This window comes from Guillardia theta (assembly GCF_000315625.1).
Source record: "Guillardia theta CCMP2712 unplaced genomic scaffold GUITHscaffold_77, whole genome shotgun sequence".
Lineage (NCBI taxonomy): Eukaryota > Cryptophyceae > Pyrenomonadales > Geminigeraceae > Guillardia > Guillardia theta.
The window spans coordinates 364,486-379,598 of NW_005434597.1; the positions used below are offsets into that span (position 1 = coordinate 364,486).

At 56.4% G+C, this 15,113-nt stretch overlaps 5 protein-coding genes across 5 annotated transcripts in view; 2 read left to right on the top strand and 3 right to left on the bottom strand.

The window, feature by feature from the left end:
• Window positions 1-1,246: 1,246 nt before the first annotated feature.
• Window positions 1,247-2,807, bottom strand: GUITHDRAFT_143674 (hypothetical protein; the record flags this gene model as incomplete). Its single annotated transcript, XM_005826195.1, has 8 exons — window positions 1,247-1,321; window positions 1,413-1,456; window positions 1,502-1,550; window positions 1,714-1,746; window positions 1,795-1,879; window positions 2,158-2,273; window positions 2,329-2,424; window positions 2,613-2,807. 8 exons carry the CDS (start codon window positions 2,805-2,807, stop codon window positions 1,247-1,249), a joined length of 693 nt encoding a protein of 230 aa, XP_005826252.1.
• A 32-nt stretch (window positions 2,808-2,839) lies between these two features.
• GUITHDRAFT_76537 (hypothetical protein) lies at window positions 2,840-3,202 on the bottom strand (the record flags this gene model as incomplete). Its single annotated transcript, XM_005826196.1, has 1 exon — window positions 2,840-3,202. A coding segment is annotated over one exon (363 nt), but the record flags the coding sequence as incomplete, so codon positions are not given.
• Window positions 3,203-3,427: 225 nt separating this feature from the next.
• On the top strand, window positions 3,428-5,986 carry GUITHDRAFT_143675 (hypothetical protein; the record flags this gene model as incomplete). Its single annotated transcript, XM_005826197.1, has 13 exons — window positions 3,428-3,773; window positions 3,823-4,148; window positions 4,317-4,444; window positions 4,496-4,557; window positions 4,601-4,647; window positions 4,788-4,864; window positions 4,922-4,953; window positions 5,153-5,193; window positions 5,441-5,488; window positions 5,535-5,581; window positions 5,639-5,684; window positions 5,772-5,807; window positions 5,936-5,986. 13 exons carry the CDS (start codon window positions 3,428-3,430, stop codon window positions 5,984-5,986), a joined length of 1,287 nt encoding a protein of 428 aa, XP_005826254.1.
• A 3,599-nt stretch (window positions 5,987-9,585) lies between these two features.
• On the top strand, window positions 9,586-10,525 carry GUITHDRAFT_51599 (hypothetical protein; the record flags this gene model as incomplete). The annotated part of the gene is made up of 3 exons (XM_005826198.1): window positions 9,586-9,661; window positions 9,850-9,993; window positions 10,368-10,525. Coding segments are annotated over 3 exons (378 nt in total), but the record flags the coding sequence as incomplete, so codon positions are not given.
• Window positions 10,526-11,559: 1,034 nt separating this feature from the next.
• The window catches only part of GUITHDRAFT_143677 (hypothetical protein), a gene marked incomplete at both ends in the record, with an annotated part of 8,233 nt that continues 4,679 nt past the window's right edge, over window positions 11,560-15,113 (bottom strand). The window contains 7 exons of the mRNA XM_005826199.1: window positions 11,560-11,594; window positions 11,643-11,854; window positions 12,042-12,100; window positions 12,147-12,197; window positions 12,339-12,401; window positions 12,541-12,624; window positions 12,752-14,783. Of these exons, the coding sequence (XP_005826256.1) occupies window positions 11,560-11,594; window positions 11,643-11,854; window positions 12,042-12,100; window positions 12,147-12,197; window positions 12,339-12,401; window positions 12,541-12,624; window positions 12,752-14,783 (2,536 nt within the window). The remainder of the gene's footprint in view (window positions 11,595-11,642; window positions 11,855-12,041; window positions 12,101-12,146; window positions 12,198-12,338; window positions 12,402-12,540; window positions 12,625-12,751; window positions 14,784-15,113) is intronic.

The following is a 15,113-nucleotide window of genomic DNA, read 5'->3' on the forward strand; positions in this document are numbered from 1 at the left end:
TGATCCGGCTGCAGGATACTCACCAAGTTCAGCGATCGACATGGGAGAGGAGGAGGGGGAGGGGGAGGAGGAGAAGCAAAAGAAGGAGGAGGAGTAAGTGATGGTGGTGGTGGTGGTGGAGCAAGAGGAGGAGGAGGAGCAAGTGATGATGGTGGTGGAGGAGGAGGAGAAGGAGGAGAAGGAGGAGAAGGAGGAGCAGGAGGAGAAGGAGGAGAAGGAGGAGGAGGAGGAGGAGGAGGAGGATCCAGCCGAGGTGGGTCAGTATCAGCAGAGCAGAGGCTACATCGGGAGATCTAGGGGCCAGTGACGAGACTCTGTTGACTTGGTCCCACGCCTCCTCCACCAGGTTGTAACCGAGGCAACCTGAGGCAGCCCGGGGCATGAGGAGGAGAAGGGAGAGGAAGCAACGGAAACCTTCCCAGCTCACCCCCAGCTCGTGCGTCCTCACCGTCCGACGGTCCCTGCTCGGCTGTGCTGGTCGTCAGCTGGAGCAGAGCTGGAAGGTCTGGCGGCTGACCTGAGAGTCCCAGAAGACTTTGCGGGAGGAGTGGAGGGGGTGGCAGCCGTCTATCGCCCCCTCAACGAGCTTGTACTCCCTCGCTTAAAATATGTCAGTGAGAAGATAAACCCTCCCCTTCTCCTCGTCCTCGTCCTCGTCCTCGTCCTCGTCCTCGTCCTCGTCCTCATCCTCGTCCTCCTCATGTTCACTTGCTGCCCTGTGCCTTCTGCTCCTGCTCCTTGGGAGTTTTCCTCCTCCTCCTCTCCTCCCCTCCTCCACCTCCTCTCCTGCGAGCCGCGCTCGGAGTCCAGTGATCGTTGTCGAAGGCACAGGTCAGGTTGATCAGTGCCGAGCTCTCTTCCAGCTGAGCGTCAGGACACACAGACTTGCTCCTCCTCCGAACCTCGGATAGACGGCAGGACCCAACTGTTGACAGCTGCCCAGTCCACGTCTCCCATATCTGAGGGTGATGATGATGATGATGATGATGATGATGATGATGATGATGATGATGATGATGATGATGATGATGATGATGATGATGATGAGGAGGAGCATGAGGAGCAAGAGGAAGAGGAGGAGAAGGAGCAGGAGCAGGAGCAGGATGAACGGAGCGGAAGGATAAGGAGGTAGAGGGGAAGAAAGAGGAGGGTGAGAGAAGACGGGTCACTCCAGCGCTACTTACCAGGGTTCCACCGGTGCTGCGTGTTCATGGCAGCTACAGCATTGACTGAGGGGTAAAGAAATTCAGCAGAAGAGGAGAGGAGGAGCTTGGCGCTTGCCTTGGATCCTATTCTCATGGAAGAAAGCTGCTGACAGAACCTGCTGCACTGCTGAGAAGGAGGATTGAAAGACGGGAAAAGGAGGACGCGTTGGAGGAGAGAGGAAGTAGAGGAGAAAGGAGGCAGCGGACCGTGACGATTCTCTGTGGAAACCACCATGATTCCTTGTCGAAACCTGCGGCTCTCTCAGGGCAAGAGCAGGAGGAGAAGCAGAGGCAACCAGTCCAGTAGGGGAGGAGAGCAGGGAGAGCGTCCCGGTGGAACGCGACCTGACAAGCGGGTAGAGGATGAGGAAGGACAGAAAAGGAGAAGAGAAGGAGGAGGAGGGGAGGAGGAGGAGGGGAGGAGGAGGAGGGAGACGAGGAGGAAGGAGATGAGGAGGGAAGGGCAGGAGGAGGAGCAGGAGGAGCAGGAGGAGGAAACAACTCGTACCATGAGATGGTCCCACCAGCACGCAGCGACCACCTTCACGCCGGGGTTTGAGAGGCAGGAGGGCAGCAAGGCAAAGTTCACCTCCTCCGGCGGGTCCGGCATGCCGTAGCCGTTGAAAGGGAAAGCTACGGCTGGTTCCCACATGTGGAGGTAGCGCTCGAAGGTCCTGCGGCAAGGAGCATGAGAGAGAAGGAGGAACGTAGACGAGCAGGCGGGACGTGACGTGCGCAGAGACTGCAAGGACAGCAGGAGAAGTTGCAGAAGTAGAAGGGGGAGCAGGAGGAATGTGGAAGCAAGAGGAGCAGCAGGAGTAGGAGGAGTAGGAACAGCAGCAGGAACAGAAGGAGCGGCAGCAGGAGCAGGACGTGTAAGAGGAAGAGGCAGAGAAAGAGGAAGAAGAGAAGGAGCAGGAGCAGGAGATGGTCACATGGCGTCTGACTGTACCTGTACGGATCTCCCACATTGTGCCCGAAGTCCAAGATCTCCTCCAGCTCGGCATCATCCTCCGTGTAGATGAAGTAGTCGTAGCGGATCCCCTCCTCCTCCTCTCGCAGCAGCGCCTGGTAGTTCCTGCCGTCATTACGCCGCCAACATTCCTCGCTCCTTATGCTTCACCATCTGCAGCAGGAAGTTCCTCCCCTCGGTGCAGGTGCTGTCTGGAAGGTAGTACGCGTCCTTGCTATGGTTCTTCGGCCCCTTCCCCCACACAACCTTTGCAGCAAGGAGCTGGATCAGTCTCCCTCCTCCTCTTCCTCCTCCTCCTCCTCCTCCTCCTCCTCCTCCTCCTCCTCCTCTTCCCCTGCTCCAGCTCCTTCTTCTGTCCTTCTTCTCTTCTCCCTCTTCCTGCTGCCCCTGCCCCTCCTCCTCCTCCTCCTGCTGTTGCTCGACCACCCACTCACCTGGATGGCGTCTGAGTGGTCCGACCGCAAGAAGTCCAGGGACATCTCCTCCTTCCCCTGCATCAGCCAGATGTACTTTGTTGCCCTCCCCTCCTCCTGCGCTGCTGCTGAACATGGAGCCAGGTCCTTGAGCAGACCAACCACCAGCACCAGCACCAGCAGCAGGTGGACTGTAGCTCCCTGCCTCCTTCTCATCTCATCTCTAACAGAGCATCCTGAAACCAAAGTCAAACTCGCGTACTTGTGAGAGGTTTATGAGAGAAGGAAGGAGAAGCGAGGGAGAATGTGGAGGGAGAGGATAGAGCGAAGGGGAGCAGTAGGGCGTAGAAGGACGAAGGTTTGGAGTGGAAAAGGGTGAGGACGACTCTGAGCAGTAGATGAAACTTGGACTTCTTCCTGTTCGCTGTTGAATCTCGTTCCTCCCATTCGCTCGCTTTCATTCCATTCTCTCTTCTCTCTTCTTCTCTTGTATCCTCTTTCCCTCCCTCCCTCCCTTGCCTTGCCTTGCCTCTTCTGCTGTGCTGTGCTGTGCTGTGCTGTGCTGTGCTGTGCTGTGCTGTGCTGTGCTGTGCTGTGCTGTGCTGTGCTGTGCTCTCTTCCTTGTCCTTTCCTCTTGAACTGTCTTCTCCATCTACTGCATTGCAGGCAGTTCGCCCCGACAGATCGTCCCGGCCTGGGGAGGGGTATTTGGATAGTCAATTTAGGGGGTAGTGGTGGTGCGATGTTGGGATCCTTCATGTTGCGCCCGGTCTGCCTGCGAGGAAAGTGACGAAGCGAAGAAGCGACGAAGTCATGGCGACGAAGACAAGGCGAAGATGGAGATGAAGACGATGACGAAGATGGAGAAGATGGAGATGAAGACGATGACGAAGATGGAGAAGATGGAGATGAAAAAGGTGAAAAGGAAGAGGCTTGCAAGTGAGATAAAGATCATAATGACCAACAAGGGCTTGATGTTGATGACGCTGTTCATGTGTGTGTCATGTATGGGATGCAGCGTTCTGCAACCGAGCATGTCGCATCGGACGTCTAATGGGGCAGAGCAAGGAGGAGGGGGGAGGATTCTGGGGCGGCTACGTATCGCTTTGCGAGGAGGGAGCGACCAATACTTTAGCAGCCATGCTTCTGAGGTCGTCCTTGCGGACTTCGGCGATGTAAACGGTGAGAGCTCTGAACGAGAAGGGGTGAAGATGATAGAGGTATGATGCAGAGCTCCCCGATGTCGACGAGAGCTTGTACCTCCCCAAGGAGGAGGAGAAAGAAGCATCATCCCAGCCCATGAGTGAGGGCGACTACGAGGAAGAGGAGGAGACCCCAGAAGACAAGAAGAAAGCGGAGGAGCTGCAGCAGGCTGTGAAGAAGTGGATGGAACACATGGATCGGCGGCAGAAGGACCCGATGCTGGTTCTGCAGGACCACCCCAGGTATCAGTGGTTTGTGGAGAGGCGTCAAGACATCGAGGACATCAATGCGTCCATCGCCAACTTGACCAGCCTCGTCGACGAAGCCAACAGGACCATAAACGAGAATGCCTTCGTATGAGGAGGAGGAGGAGGAGGAGGAGGAGGAGGAGGAGGAGGAGGAGGAGAAGGAGGAGGAGGAGAGGGAGGAGGAGGAGGGGGAGGAGGGGGAGGAGGAGGAGGAGGGAGGAAGAGCAAGATGAGGCGGAAGGCGGGAGGCAGGAGGATGAAGCTTGTGTTTCAGATACAGAAGCTGCAGGAGATGTTCCCTCGCCCCTATCACCTGACGCACGAGAACTGGACGAGCGACATGATCTGGAGCTATGAGGAGATGGATAAAGCTTGCGAAGCTCTCGTATACAACAACGGCAGGTGCTCGCTGCCGCAGCTCTCCCCCTTCCCCTTACTTCTCCCCTCCTCCAGCTCTGTGCTGAACTCGAAGGAGTACGAGATGCCCAAGGCTGACCTGATGCTCAACTTTCACGGTCCTGTTCCCGATGGCTGCTCGGCGTTCTTATCCTCTTGCAGTTGCTGCTGCGATGGGATCGGAGAAGGACGTGAATGTCTTCCTGCAAGTAAGAGGAGGGGGAAGTGGGAGAGAGCGAGGAGGGAGGAAGGGAGGGAGCAGAGGGCAACAGGAGGAAAGAGGAAGAGGGAAGAAGGAAGATGGAGGGGAGAGGAGGGAGTTCATGATGGTGAGACGAGCGTTGGATAGATGGGAGCAGATATCAACGAGCAGGGGCCGAAGGGCTTGAGTGCACTGCATCTCGCTACCTTGGGGGACCAGGACGCGTGAGCCTGTTTCTTGTCTCCTCCCCTTCTGCTCCTCATCCTCTTTCTCCCCTGCAGGATGGTGAAGTGGCTGATCGGGCGTGGAGCAAGTAAATTTCCTCCTGCTCCTGCTCCTGCTCCTGCTCCTGCTCCTGCTCCTGCTCCTGCTCCTGCTCCTGCTCCTGCTCCTGCTCCTGCTCCTGCTCCTGCTCCTGCTCCTGCTCCTGCTCCTGCTCCTTATGTTCATTTTCTTCTTGCCTCTCATTCTGCTCCTGCTGCTGCGCTCCGTCCCATACGCTGGTTTGTCAGATATGGAGGCGAAGGCGGAGGACGGCCGTACTTGCATGCAGGTAACTTTGAGTTCTTTACTGCTCAGATCATACACCTTCTTCTCCCTTCTCATTTCCCCCCTCTCCTCTCTCCTCTCCTTCCTCCACAGCTTGATTACTTTCCTCTTATGCTTCCTGTGCCCATCCATCTCTCAGCTCCAGCGCCTGCCTGCCTGCCTGCCTGCCTGCTCAATTCACGCTGCCACTTCCAACTCTACCTTGACCTCTTCTCCTGTCAGCTCCCATTGATGTTTTGTCGCTCCTGCAGATTGCAGCGATGGCGGGGAACAAGCAGATCATTCAAACTCTCCATCAAGTTCTCTCCTCTTCCCCTCCCTCCTTCCTCCTCATGCTCCTTCCAGGCAGGAGCCAACGTGAACGCCATCGACGATCATAGCAGGACGGCGCTGTCAGTGAACCTTCTTGCCGGCCCAGCACCATGCTGAATCTCCTTGCTTCTGTTCAGGCACAGCGCTGCGGCTTTCGGGAGCATGGACGCAGCAGAGACGCTGGTTAGCTGTGGAGCAGACCCTTCGATAGAGGATGTCGAGGTTTGGTCCCTGTGCTCCTCCTGCTACATGGCTGACGAGTGGTGGTAGGGTTCGACAGCTTTGGATTATGCCAGGAGGAACGAGGTGTGAGGAGGAGGGAGGAGGGTGGGGGAGGAGGGAGGAGGGAGGAGGGTGGAAGGAGGGAGGGAGGAGGGAGGAGTGAGGAGTGAGGAGTGAGGAGAAGAAGGGGCTGCTGCTTACCTCACTGTCAGCACAACGACATCGTCCTCTACCTCTCAAGTCTGCCAACAGCCGGAAAGTGAGACAAGCTGTAGAGCACGACAGAGGTTGAAAACTTGGTGGGGACGTCAAACTTTATGTCTCATTTGGCATCAATAATAACAATTGTTGATCCTCCTCCTCCGCCTCTCCCCGCTCCTCCTGTTCCTCCCTTTCATGTCATCACTTGATTCTGCTTTCCTGAAGGTCTTAACTGTCCACTCAACCCTCTCCTAAACTCTCAGAACTTCCTACTTCTCCTCTCCTCTTACTCTCTCTCCCCTTCTCTCCTCCTCTTCCTCTCCTCGCCTCCTCTCTCTCTCCTTCTCTCCTCTCCTCCTCTCTCTCTCCCCTTCTCTCCTCCTCTCCCTCCTCTTCCCTCCCATCTCCAACCATGAACACTCACTGCATAGAACAGTTTTGACAATCCCGCCCCTCCAATCATTCCTCCTGTCACCAGTACCCCCATTTTGATTCATACCACCGGTCATCTTCCTTAGATTTCCGTGATCACCCCTTCATGTCACTCCTATTAGTACCGTTCCGTGTTTGACCCCACCCCTGTTATTTGTGGTTACCCACCCTCTTCTGTACCACCACCCGTGTAGCTACACCTCAATCCATGGCGCGCTCAGTCCGTTTCGCGAATGAGCAACGGATGCGCGCCTCTCCTGCTGCTCCCTCTCTCCCTCCCTCCTCCTCCTCTCCTTCCATCTACTACCCTCCTCGCACCCTCTCTCCTCCTCCTTACCAACCTGCCCCCGTCACTCCTTACCAGCATGCTCCTGCTCATCCTCCTCCTTCATACACCCCCAACCGGTCAGATCTCCTGTCGGCCTCCATGCGAGATACTTGGTCTTCTCCTCTGCATCCTGCCAGTTTTTCCTCCTCTCCTCGTCCCGCCATGGCCGATACTTTCTCCATGCCCGTCAAGTCGAGGCAAGAAGATCCCTCCCGGAGTTTCAGGAGCATGCTGCGGGTATTAGTGTCGATGGTTGGGGCATGGTGCTTACAGCCATGACTATGTGTGCAGAGTGAAGACTCGAGTGGAAGGAGAGCAGATGATACAGAACGAGAAGTGAAGAGCGGGAACTTGCTGATCAAGTACAGCGTTCAGGTGATTTGCTTGCCCGCCACGGCCTCATATTGCTTATCCTTGCGGCAGCCCGGGACACCTTGGCATGAATGTCTTCTCATTCTGACGACAAGAAGATTGAGATTGTTCACAAAGAACAAAAGTTTGCTCTCATGCACCTGCTGGTTGCTGATGTGCACTGACTGTACATGTCAGGTCATGTGAATTCTGGGAGTTATGCTGCAGGCGAGGTGAACGTGACGACATCACTTGCATGCTTTCAGCAACTGACTTGACACACATCAGTTGGTTTCCTTCCAAGTCAGCGTGAGCCAAGTTGCTCTCCTGCCGCCATCGAGAGTGGACGAGGAGAGCTTCGAGTTGGAAATTCGGGTAAGCACTTGATGACGCTGGAGTCGAAGATGATGTTGAGATGGTGCAGGACAATCTCAACACAACCAACCCCTCTCGCTCGTCAACAGAGTTCTGGTTGTGCAGAGCTGCCAACAGAATGGAGAGGGACGCATGGATCGAAAAGCTGCTGGACGTCCTGCCAGGGGGGGAGCGCATGGAGAAGTGATTAATTCGTCCTGCTGCTGCTGCTGTTGCTCCCTTGACTTGGTGCTCGAACAGGGTTGACTACGAGTCCCTGGAAGGCAGGATAGCAAGAGTCGGAGGTCCCTCATCCTTGCCCTACTTGCTTGTCTCTTTGTTGATCCTCCTCTCCAGAGACTCCTCAGAGCGCTCTCGTCTCTGTTCCTCGACCACCTCCTTCCTCTCGGAGCTCGCACGCGAATGGAGATGGGCAGGCGTTGGTTGGTCTTGGGATCGTGCTGCACATCACGGAAGGGGGAGGCGACGTTTTGATCCAGCGAGTGGTGGAAGGAGGGGGCGCAGCGTTGTCCAACCAGGTGAAGAAGCGAGAAGAGCAAGAGGAGCAAGAGGAGCAAGAGGAGCAAGAGGAGGAGGAGGAGGAGGAGGAGGGGGAGGGGAGGGGGAGGGGAGGGGGAGGAGGAGGAGGAGGAGGAGGAGGAGGAGGAGGAGTGGATGCTGACATGATAAATTTCACGACCGGTTGAGAAGATCAAGGAAGGAGACAAGGTTTTGAGTATCGACGGACGCGCGACCAAAGGATTGTCCATGGACGAGGAAAGAAAAGCAGGAGCAGGAGCCTGATCCGAATGACTGCTTGTTTGCAGCTTGTCAGCCTGATCCGCGGTGAAGAAGGGACAAGCTGCGTGCTGATTGTTGAGAGGTCAGACGCACATGCAAGCTTTCAGGTTGTCTCGTCTAGCCTCGCCTGCTGTAATTCTTTGTTTTCTTTCCTTGTTTTGCCTTGTGTTGTTTTCCCTCCATTTTCAATCTCTTACTCACTGCATCGTCCAAGATCAATCAACATCACACGCCCAAAGTCTCTCGTGTAGCAGTCCTGAGGGTACCTGCCCCCCACACGACGTTCAAGAGTGGTAAGAAACGCGATCAGATACCTTGCTTCTTGATTGTGATATGCGAACAGTTGTGAAGCAAGAAAACATGAATGGGTCTCAGAATCAGGTACCTTTGCTGCATTGGAGAAACTTCCATCTCCTGATGGTTCATTGGTCCGCGTGACACGTTCTTGTCCTATCAGAGCGTCTCGTTGCGGAGAGATGAGTTTGAACATCTCAGGTCCGTTTTCTTTGCCTTTGACAGGATGACTGGTGATGAATTGGACGAGAACAGAAAACCTTCAAACAAAGAAGTCGGACGACCTGTAAGGTGAATGGAGCTACCATGTCTTGACGTTTCAGCCCTTGTCTTCTCCCAAGTTCCTCTCCCTCTCCCTCTCCCTCTCCCTCACCATCTCCCTCAGAGGAGATCTCCCTCTCCCTCTCCCTCTCCCTCTCCCTCTCCCTCTCCCTCTCCCTCTCCCTCTCCCTCTCCCTCTCTACCCCTACTGCTTCCCCCCTCCTTCCTCTCCCTAGACCCCTTCCTTCTTCTTCCCCTTGTCTTTCTCACTCTCTTGCTTGTGAGTCGAACATCGAGCTCACCGTCATAGCAGGGACGCCCAGCAGCTTCCGGAAGGCGTAAGTGGGTCTGGCGTGACGTTTGACGTGACGCACTTGCAGGTCATCCTTGACAACAGCAAACTGACAGCAAGAAAGGTCTGCGTTGAAAACTCCTCCTCTATACTTGCTGCAATATCCTGACTCCCTCCTTCTCCTTCTCCTTCTCCTTCTCCTTCTCCTTCTCCTTCTCCTTCTCCTTCTCCTTCTCCTTCTCCTTCTCCTTCTCCTTCTCCTTCTCCTTCTCCTTCTCCTTCTCCTTCTCCTGCTCTTGCTCATGCTTTACCTGCTCCTGCTCATGCTCCGGCTTCTGCCCTGCTTCTGCGCTTGCTTTTTGTCTCCTCAACTTTATTCTTTTCAGATGCAAATCGATGCAATGCTGGAGAGTCTGGGAGCAGCAGCATTAAAGGGAATCTCCTCTACCCAGCAGGGAGGAGCAGGAGGAGCAGCTACAGTCTTGCGCGATCACATTGGTGACGTAAAAGTTTGGCTGAGGTCCAAATGAGATCCTGGAGCAGGAACGTATACAGGAGGAGCTATCAACAACCAGCGATCGGGTGTTGGTGTACAGAACTACCTCAATGGAGACGAATACTTCGGTACTCCCCTCTCCTCCCCTTTCTCTCCCTTCCATCCTTCCTTGCTCGTTGCTCCTCCCCTCCCTTCCTCGCACTTCTTCTCCTTTGTCCTTTGTATCCTTCTCCTCCTCTCCCTGGACTTTTTTTCGTCGGCCCCTTGTCTTGTTGTTTCCCATCTCTCGCTCCTCCGCATTGGTGATACCTCACAGGGGAGTGGAAGAACAATCTCCGACATGGCGTCGGCACCATCATTCTCGCTGAGAAGAGCGAGAGGGGGGAGGGGCAGGACAGGCAGCGGCGGCACAATGCGAGATACAAGGGAGAGTGGAGGGAGGGTGAAATGCATGGCTTCGGTGAGTGAAGGAGGAGGAGGAGGAGGAGGAGGAGGAGGAGGAGGTGGTGGTGGAGGAGGAGGAGGAGGAGGGAGAGGAGGCTGAGCTATGGAAAATGTGGGATGAAAAGGGTCAGTTTGAAGAAGGGAAGAGAGGAGGGAAGGTGGAGGAAGCGGAACAATGGAGAATGGAAGAAGCAAGAATGATTGATGGCGGAGGTTGAGGGAGGAGAGAGAAAAGCAAGAGGAGAGGTGGGGCGTGTGAACGAGGGATGAAGGGAGGCAGGAAGGGAGAGAAGAGAGAAGGAGAGAGGGAGAGAAGGAGAAGAGGAGAGAGGGAGAGAAGGAGAAGAGGGGAGGGGGAGGGGAGGGATAAGAAGGAGTCTCACGGAGGAGCAGGTACGATGGTTTACCACAACGGCTGCGAGTACGTCGGCGAGTTCGAGAGGAGCAGGCGGTCAGGTTTCGGCTGTTTGACGTCCGTCAACGGCGTGCGGTATGAGGGCGAGTGGCGCAACGACCTCAAGCATGGCGCCGGGCTTCTCCTCTTCGGCCTACCTGGACCCCAGCTGGGGGGGAGGCAGCAGGAGAGGCAGGTGGGAAGTTCGAGGGGGAGGAGCTGGGAACTAAGGTGGGAGTCAGGTGGGCTTCAGCAGTGTGCGGGGGACGTGGTACGAGGACCGAGTGAGCGGGCGAGGAGAAGCAGTGATGTGGGACGGGAGGAAGATCGAGGGCTTCCTGCGCGAAGACGAGGCATCCGGTTCCCAATGCTCTCCCTCCCTTACTTCCTTCTCCCCTCCCTCCCTCCCTCCCTCCCTCCCTCCCTCCTCTTCAACTTCCCCTTCCACCTCACGCCCATGCTCTCCTCCTGCACTTGCCTTTCTCCTCTCTCTCTCTCCCCGCGTCCTCCTCCTCTCTCCCAGCATCTCCTTCCCTTCACAGCTCCAGCAGGTTGTGTGACAGTCATCCCTCTGCCCGAGCAGAAGCCTTCCTCCTCCTCCTACCGGCTGCCGGTAAGTCGTCAAATCCTTGCGCAATCAGGTGACAAAGGAGGAGCAGGAGAAGCAGCTCATGGGCAACGGAGGAGGAGCAGGAGGAAGGGAGGAGGGAAACGGACAGGAAAAGAGGAAGGAGGAGGGAAGGAGAGCAGAAACGTCTGGGGACGGAAGACGGCAGGAGTCGGGTCGAGCCAACGGGCTGTACGAGGGAGCAGGGAGGAAGGAGGAAGGAGGCAAGGAGGAAGGGAGGGAGGAGGAGAAGACCTCTCGGCTGCGAAGTGTGACCAAGTCCTTGCGCAAAATGATGTCGATAACGAAGAAATGATAGAGGAGAGATGAAGCAGACGAGGCAGAGCAGGAGAGAGGAGGAGTATGTGGGTGGCATCGGGAACAAATTTCTATTCACTAATAATTAAATCTGCACGCAACTGAATCCTTCTACCCTGCTCCTGCTCCTGCTCCTGCCCCTGCTCCTGCTCCTGCCCCTGCTCCTGCTCCTGCTCCTGCTCCTGCCCCTGCTCCTGCCCCTGCTCCTGCTCCTGCTGATGCTGGTGCTCCTGCTCCTGCTGATGCTGATGCTCCTGCTTCTCTCAAAAGACCGTGTGGTTGATCACCCGAGGCTGATCTGCTTCGCCTCGTCACCATCAACATCACAACAACAACTTCATCTCACCTCGACGAGCCTGCAAGTCTTCCTCTGTCCTCCCTTGCTCCTCCCTGTGCACCTCCATCTTCTCCTCCTCCTCCTCCTCCTCCTCCTCCGTGTCTTCGTACTCGTACTCGTAATCGGATCCCTCCGATCGCGCGTACTGCTCTCCTTTCCTCTCCTCCCCCTCCAGCTGAGGGTCAGGAGGATTCGCCATTCTCTCTTGCTGCGCCAAGTATCTGCAACACAGTCACTTGAAAACAATATTTCCTCCTCGTCCTCGTCCTCGTCCTCGTCCTCGTCCTCCTCGTCCTCTCTTCTCTCTCTCTTCTTCCCGTTATCCCTTCTCCCCATCCTTTCCCACTCCTCAATCTTTCTCCCTCCCTCGCGTTCGTTTTCCCTGCAGCTCCTCCTCATTCCTCTCACCTGTCCTCGATCTGCTCTGGCGCAAAGACTCCTGAGGTCCCAAAAATGCCGCTATCCCCCTGTCCTCGCGGTCAGTTCTGCCCTCTCTCTCCCTCCTCTCCTCACCGGCATGGAGAGAATCGAGTTCTTTCCTTTCTCCTCCTCTCCATATGAAGTCTGTCGGAGCTGAGAAGGCAGCTTCACTCTCCCTTCCTTGCTCCCTCCTCCTCCTCCTCCTCCTCCTCCTCCACCACCACCACCACCACCACCACTTTAGCCCCCCTCCAACCCCCTTCCTCCTCTTCCTCCTTCTCTGACCTGACTGCGCAGCCATCTGCTCTCTTTGCTGTGCTGTGACGCCCTCAACTTCCATTCTCTGAGCTGGAGCAGGAGATCAGTTTGCCGAGCAGTAAGGACACGAAGAGAAAGAGGAAAGATAGGAGGAGAAAGAGGAGCAAAGATAGGAGGAGAGGTAGGAGGAGAGGTAGAGGACAGACAGGATTGGCTAGCTCTGCTGTACCTGCTGCTCTGCCATCCCAAGACTTGATCGCAGGCTTGTTATCAATGAATTGAGCTGATGAATCTCGCCATCCTTCCTTGCGATCTGAAAATTTTCAGTAACCGACCAACATTTCCTCCTCCTCCTCTTGCTCCTCCTGCTCCTGCTCCTGCTCCTGCTCCTGCTCCTGCTCCTGCTCCCCCTCCTCCTCCCCCTCCTCCTCCTCGCTCACATCAGTCTGGGCCATGGCGAGTCGAGTTATCATCGCTCGCATCCTTTCAGGCCCCGAGGACTCAGAGAAGTCCGACGAGTCTTCCCCATGCACCTTGGGGTTTGACGCCATGTTGACATCTTTCTTGCCCCCCCTCTCTCCCTCCCCGGCCTCTTTGACGTTTTTCTTTCCCTCCTGCACCTCTCGCTGCTCGGAGTTGGAGATGTGGAGCTCCCTGACCCGCACGTGCATTCCCAGCAGCTCTTCCTCGAGCAGCTCTTCCTGCCTCTCCGCGTCCTCGATCCGCAGGATGATACTGTGCAGCTGGGCTTCCAGCTCCAGCTCACGCAGAGCATGCAGGTCCTCCCTCACGTCCTGCAGCTCGCCCAGCAGCTGGTGCCGCTGCTCCTCGCTGTCTCGCAGCCTCCTCCCTTGGCTCTCGAGCGCCTGCTGCAGCCTGCTGTTGTCCAGCTGGAGTAGGTCGCTCCTCCTCCTCAGCTCCTCCAGCTCCTGCCCGAGCTCAGTCTCCAACCTGCTGTTCTCCAGCTGGAGATGCTCGTTGACCTCCGCAAACTCGTCGTGGGATCTCTCGAGCTCGTTGACTTTGTCCTGCACCCGCAGCATCATCGTCTCGTAGTCTTCCGTCTGCTCCTCCAGCTGCTGCACCCTCATCTCTTCCTCCACCAGCCTCGCCGTCACCTCCTCCAGCTCCACGGTCAGCTCAAGGAGCTTCTTCATGCCCGGCTGCCCTCCAGGAACCGACCCAGCTGTTGAGCTCTGACTGATCTCCTCCCTGAGCAAGTCAAGTTCCCTCACCCTCAGCTCCTCCATCCTCCTCAGCCTTTCGAGCTCCCTCGCCTGCTCCTGCTGCACCCTCTTGCTCGCCAGCATCTTCTGCAGCGACTCCTCCTGCACCCTTTCCACCAGAGCCTCCAGCTGCCGAAGAGAGCGGTCGAGTTCCTCCATGTATGCGGTCAGCTCAGCCTGCTGGGAACTGCGGGAGGAGGCATGGGAGAGGAGAAGGGTGCACTGGGCCTGCAGGGCGGAGCATTCTTCGCTCTTGGCCTCGAGCCTCCTCTGAAGGACCTCGTGCTCGTTGAAGGAGGAGGCTGACGCCTTCATCATCCGCTTCCTCTCTTGGTACACCTGATCCTTGTACCTCAGCAGCTGCTCCTCCGCCTCCTGCTGGCCCCTTTTGTGCTCCTCCGCCATGCTCGCCAGCCTCGCCAGCTCCTTGATCGACGTCTCATGCTTCGCCATGAGCTCCGCGATCCTCTCTGACATTTCCAGCATCCTCTCGTCCTCCGTCGAGCTGCGAAAGAGCTCCAGGTCGGCCTCCAGCTGGTGCATTCGGACGAGCTCAGCTGAGCGCGAGCTGATGAGTTGCTCCATCTGCAGCTCCGAGAGCTCTGCTCGCTGCTCGTCCTGCTTGAGCCCAGCTGCCAGGGCCCGGAGAGCCTCCTGATCTTGCTTCCTCCTGCTCCTCTCCTCCTCCTCTCGCAACCTCTCCTCTTCATACACCTTCAATCTCCTCTCCTCCTCAAGAATCTCTCGCTTCCTCCTGTCCTCCTCCTCCTCTCGCACGCTCCTCTCCTCTTCTTCTCGCACGCTCCTCTTTCCCTCCACAATTTCTTCCGCGTGCCAAATGATATCCAGGCTGCTCGTCTTGCTCGTGTGCTTCCCCCCCCTCAGCCGCGACGACTCGTCCTCTGCCTGAGCCCGCAGCTCCTCCGCCGCTCTCCTCGCGCTCTTCCCTTCCCCGCAGATCCCCTCAAGGAGGACGATGTCAAGCAGGATGGATCCTTCCCGCATTCCCCGCACCTTCACCTTCTCCTTGCGGCCTCCCACTGCATCTGCGACATCCTCGCACACCTCGTCCATGAACTCCTCCTCCCTCCCTGCCACCTCCTCCATCTTCATGTCCAGCTTCAGCGCCATGTGGAAGTCCTCTCCTCCTCCTCCTCCTCCTCCTCCTCCTCCTTCTCGTCCTCCTTCTCCTCTACTCTGCTCTCGCTGCAGATCTGGCAGGAGGCCATTCTGGTGGAGGATCATCCTTAGCTCTTCACGATCGTCGAGCGCGTCCTGAAGTTGACGGGAAAGTTGTTCAACCTCCTCGTTCAAGATGTTGTTGTCCTCGAACAGCAGGGCATTGTCCTGCCATGATCACCATCACCATCACCATCACCATCACCATCACCATCACCATCACCATCACAAAACAACAACATCATCATCATCATCATCATCATCATCATCATCATCATCATCGACAAAAACAACACTTCGTTTGATTTTTCGTTCTCAAATATCAACAACATTGTCAACTTATCATCTGCTACCTGGCGCAGGCTCTCAATCAGCTCATCTTGCTCGTTGGCGATGT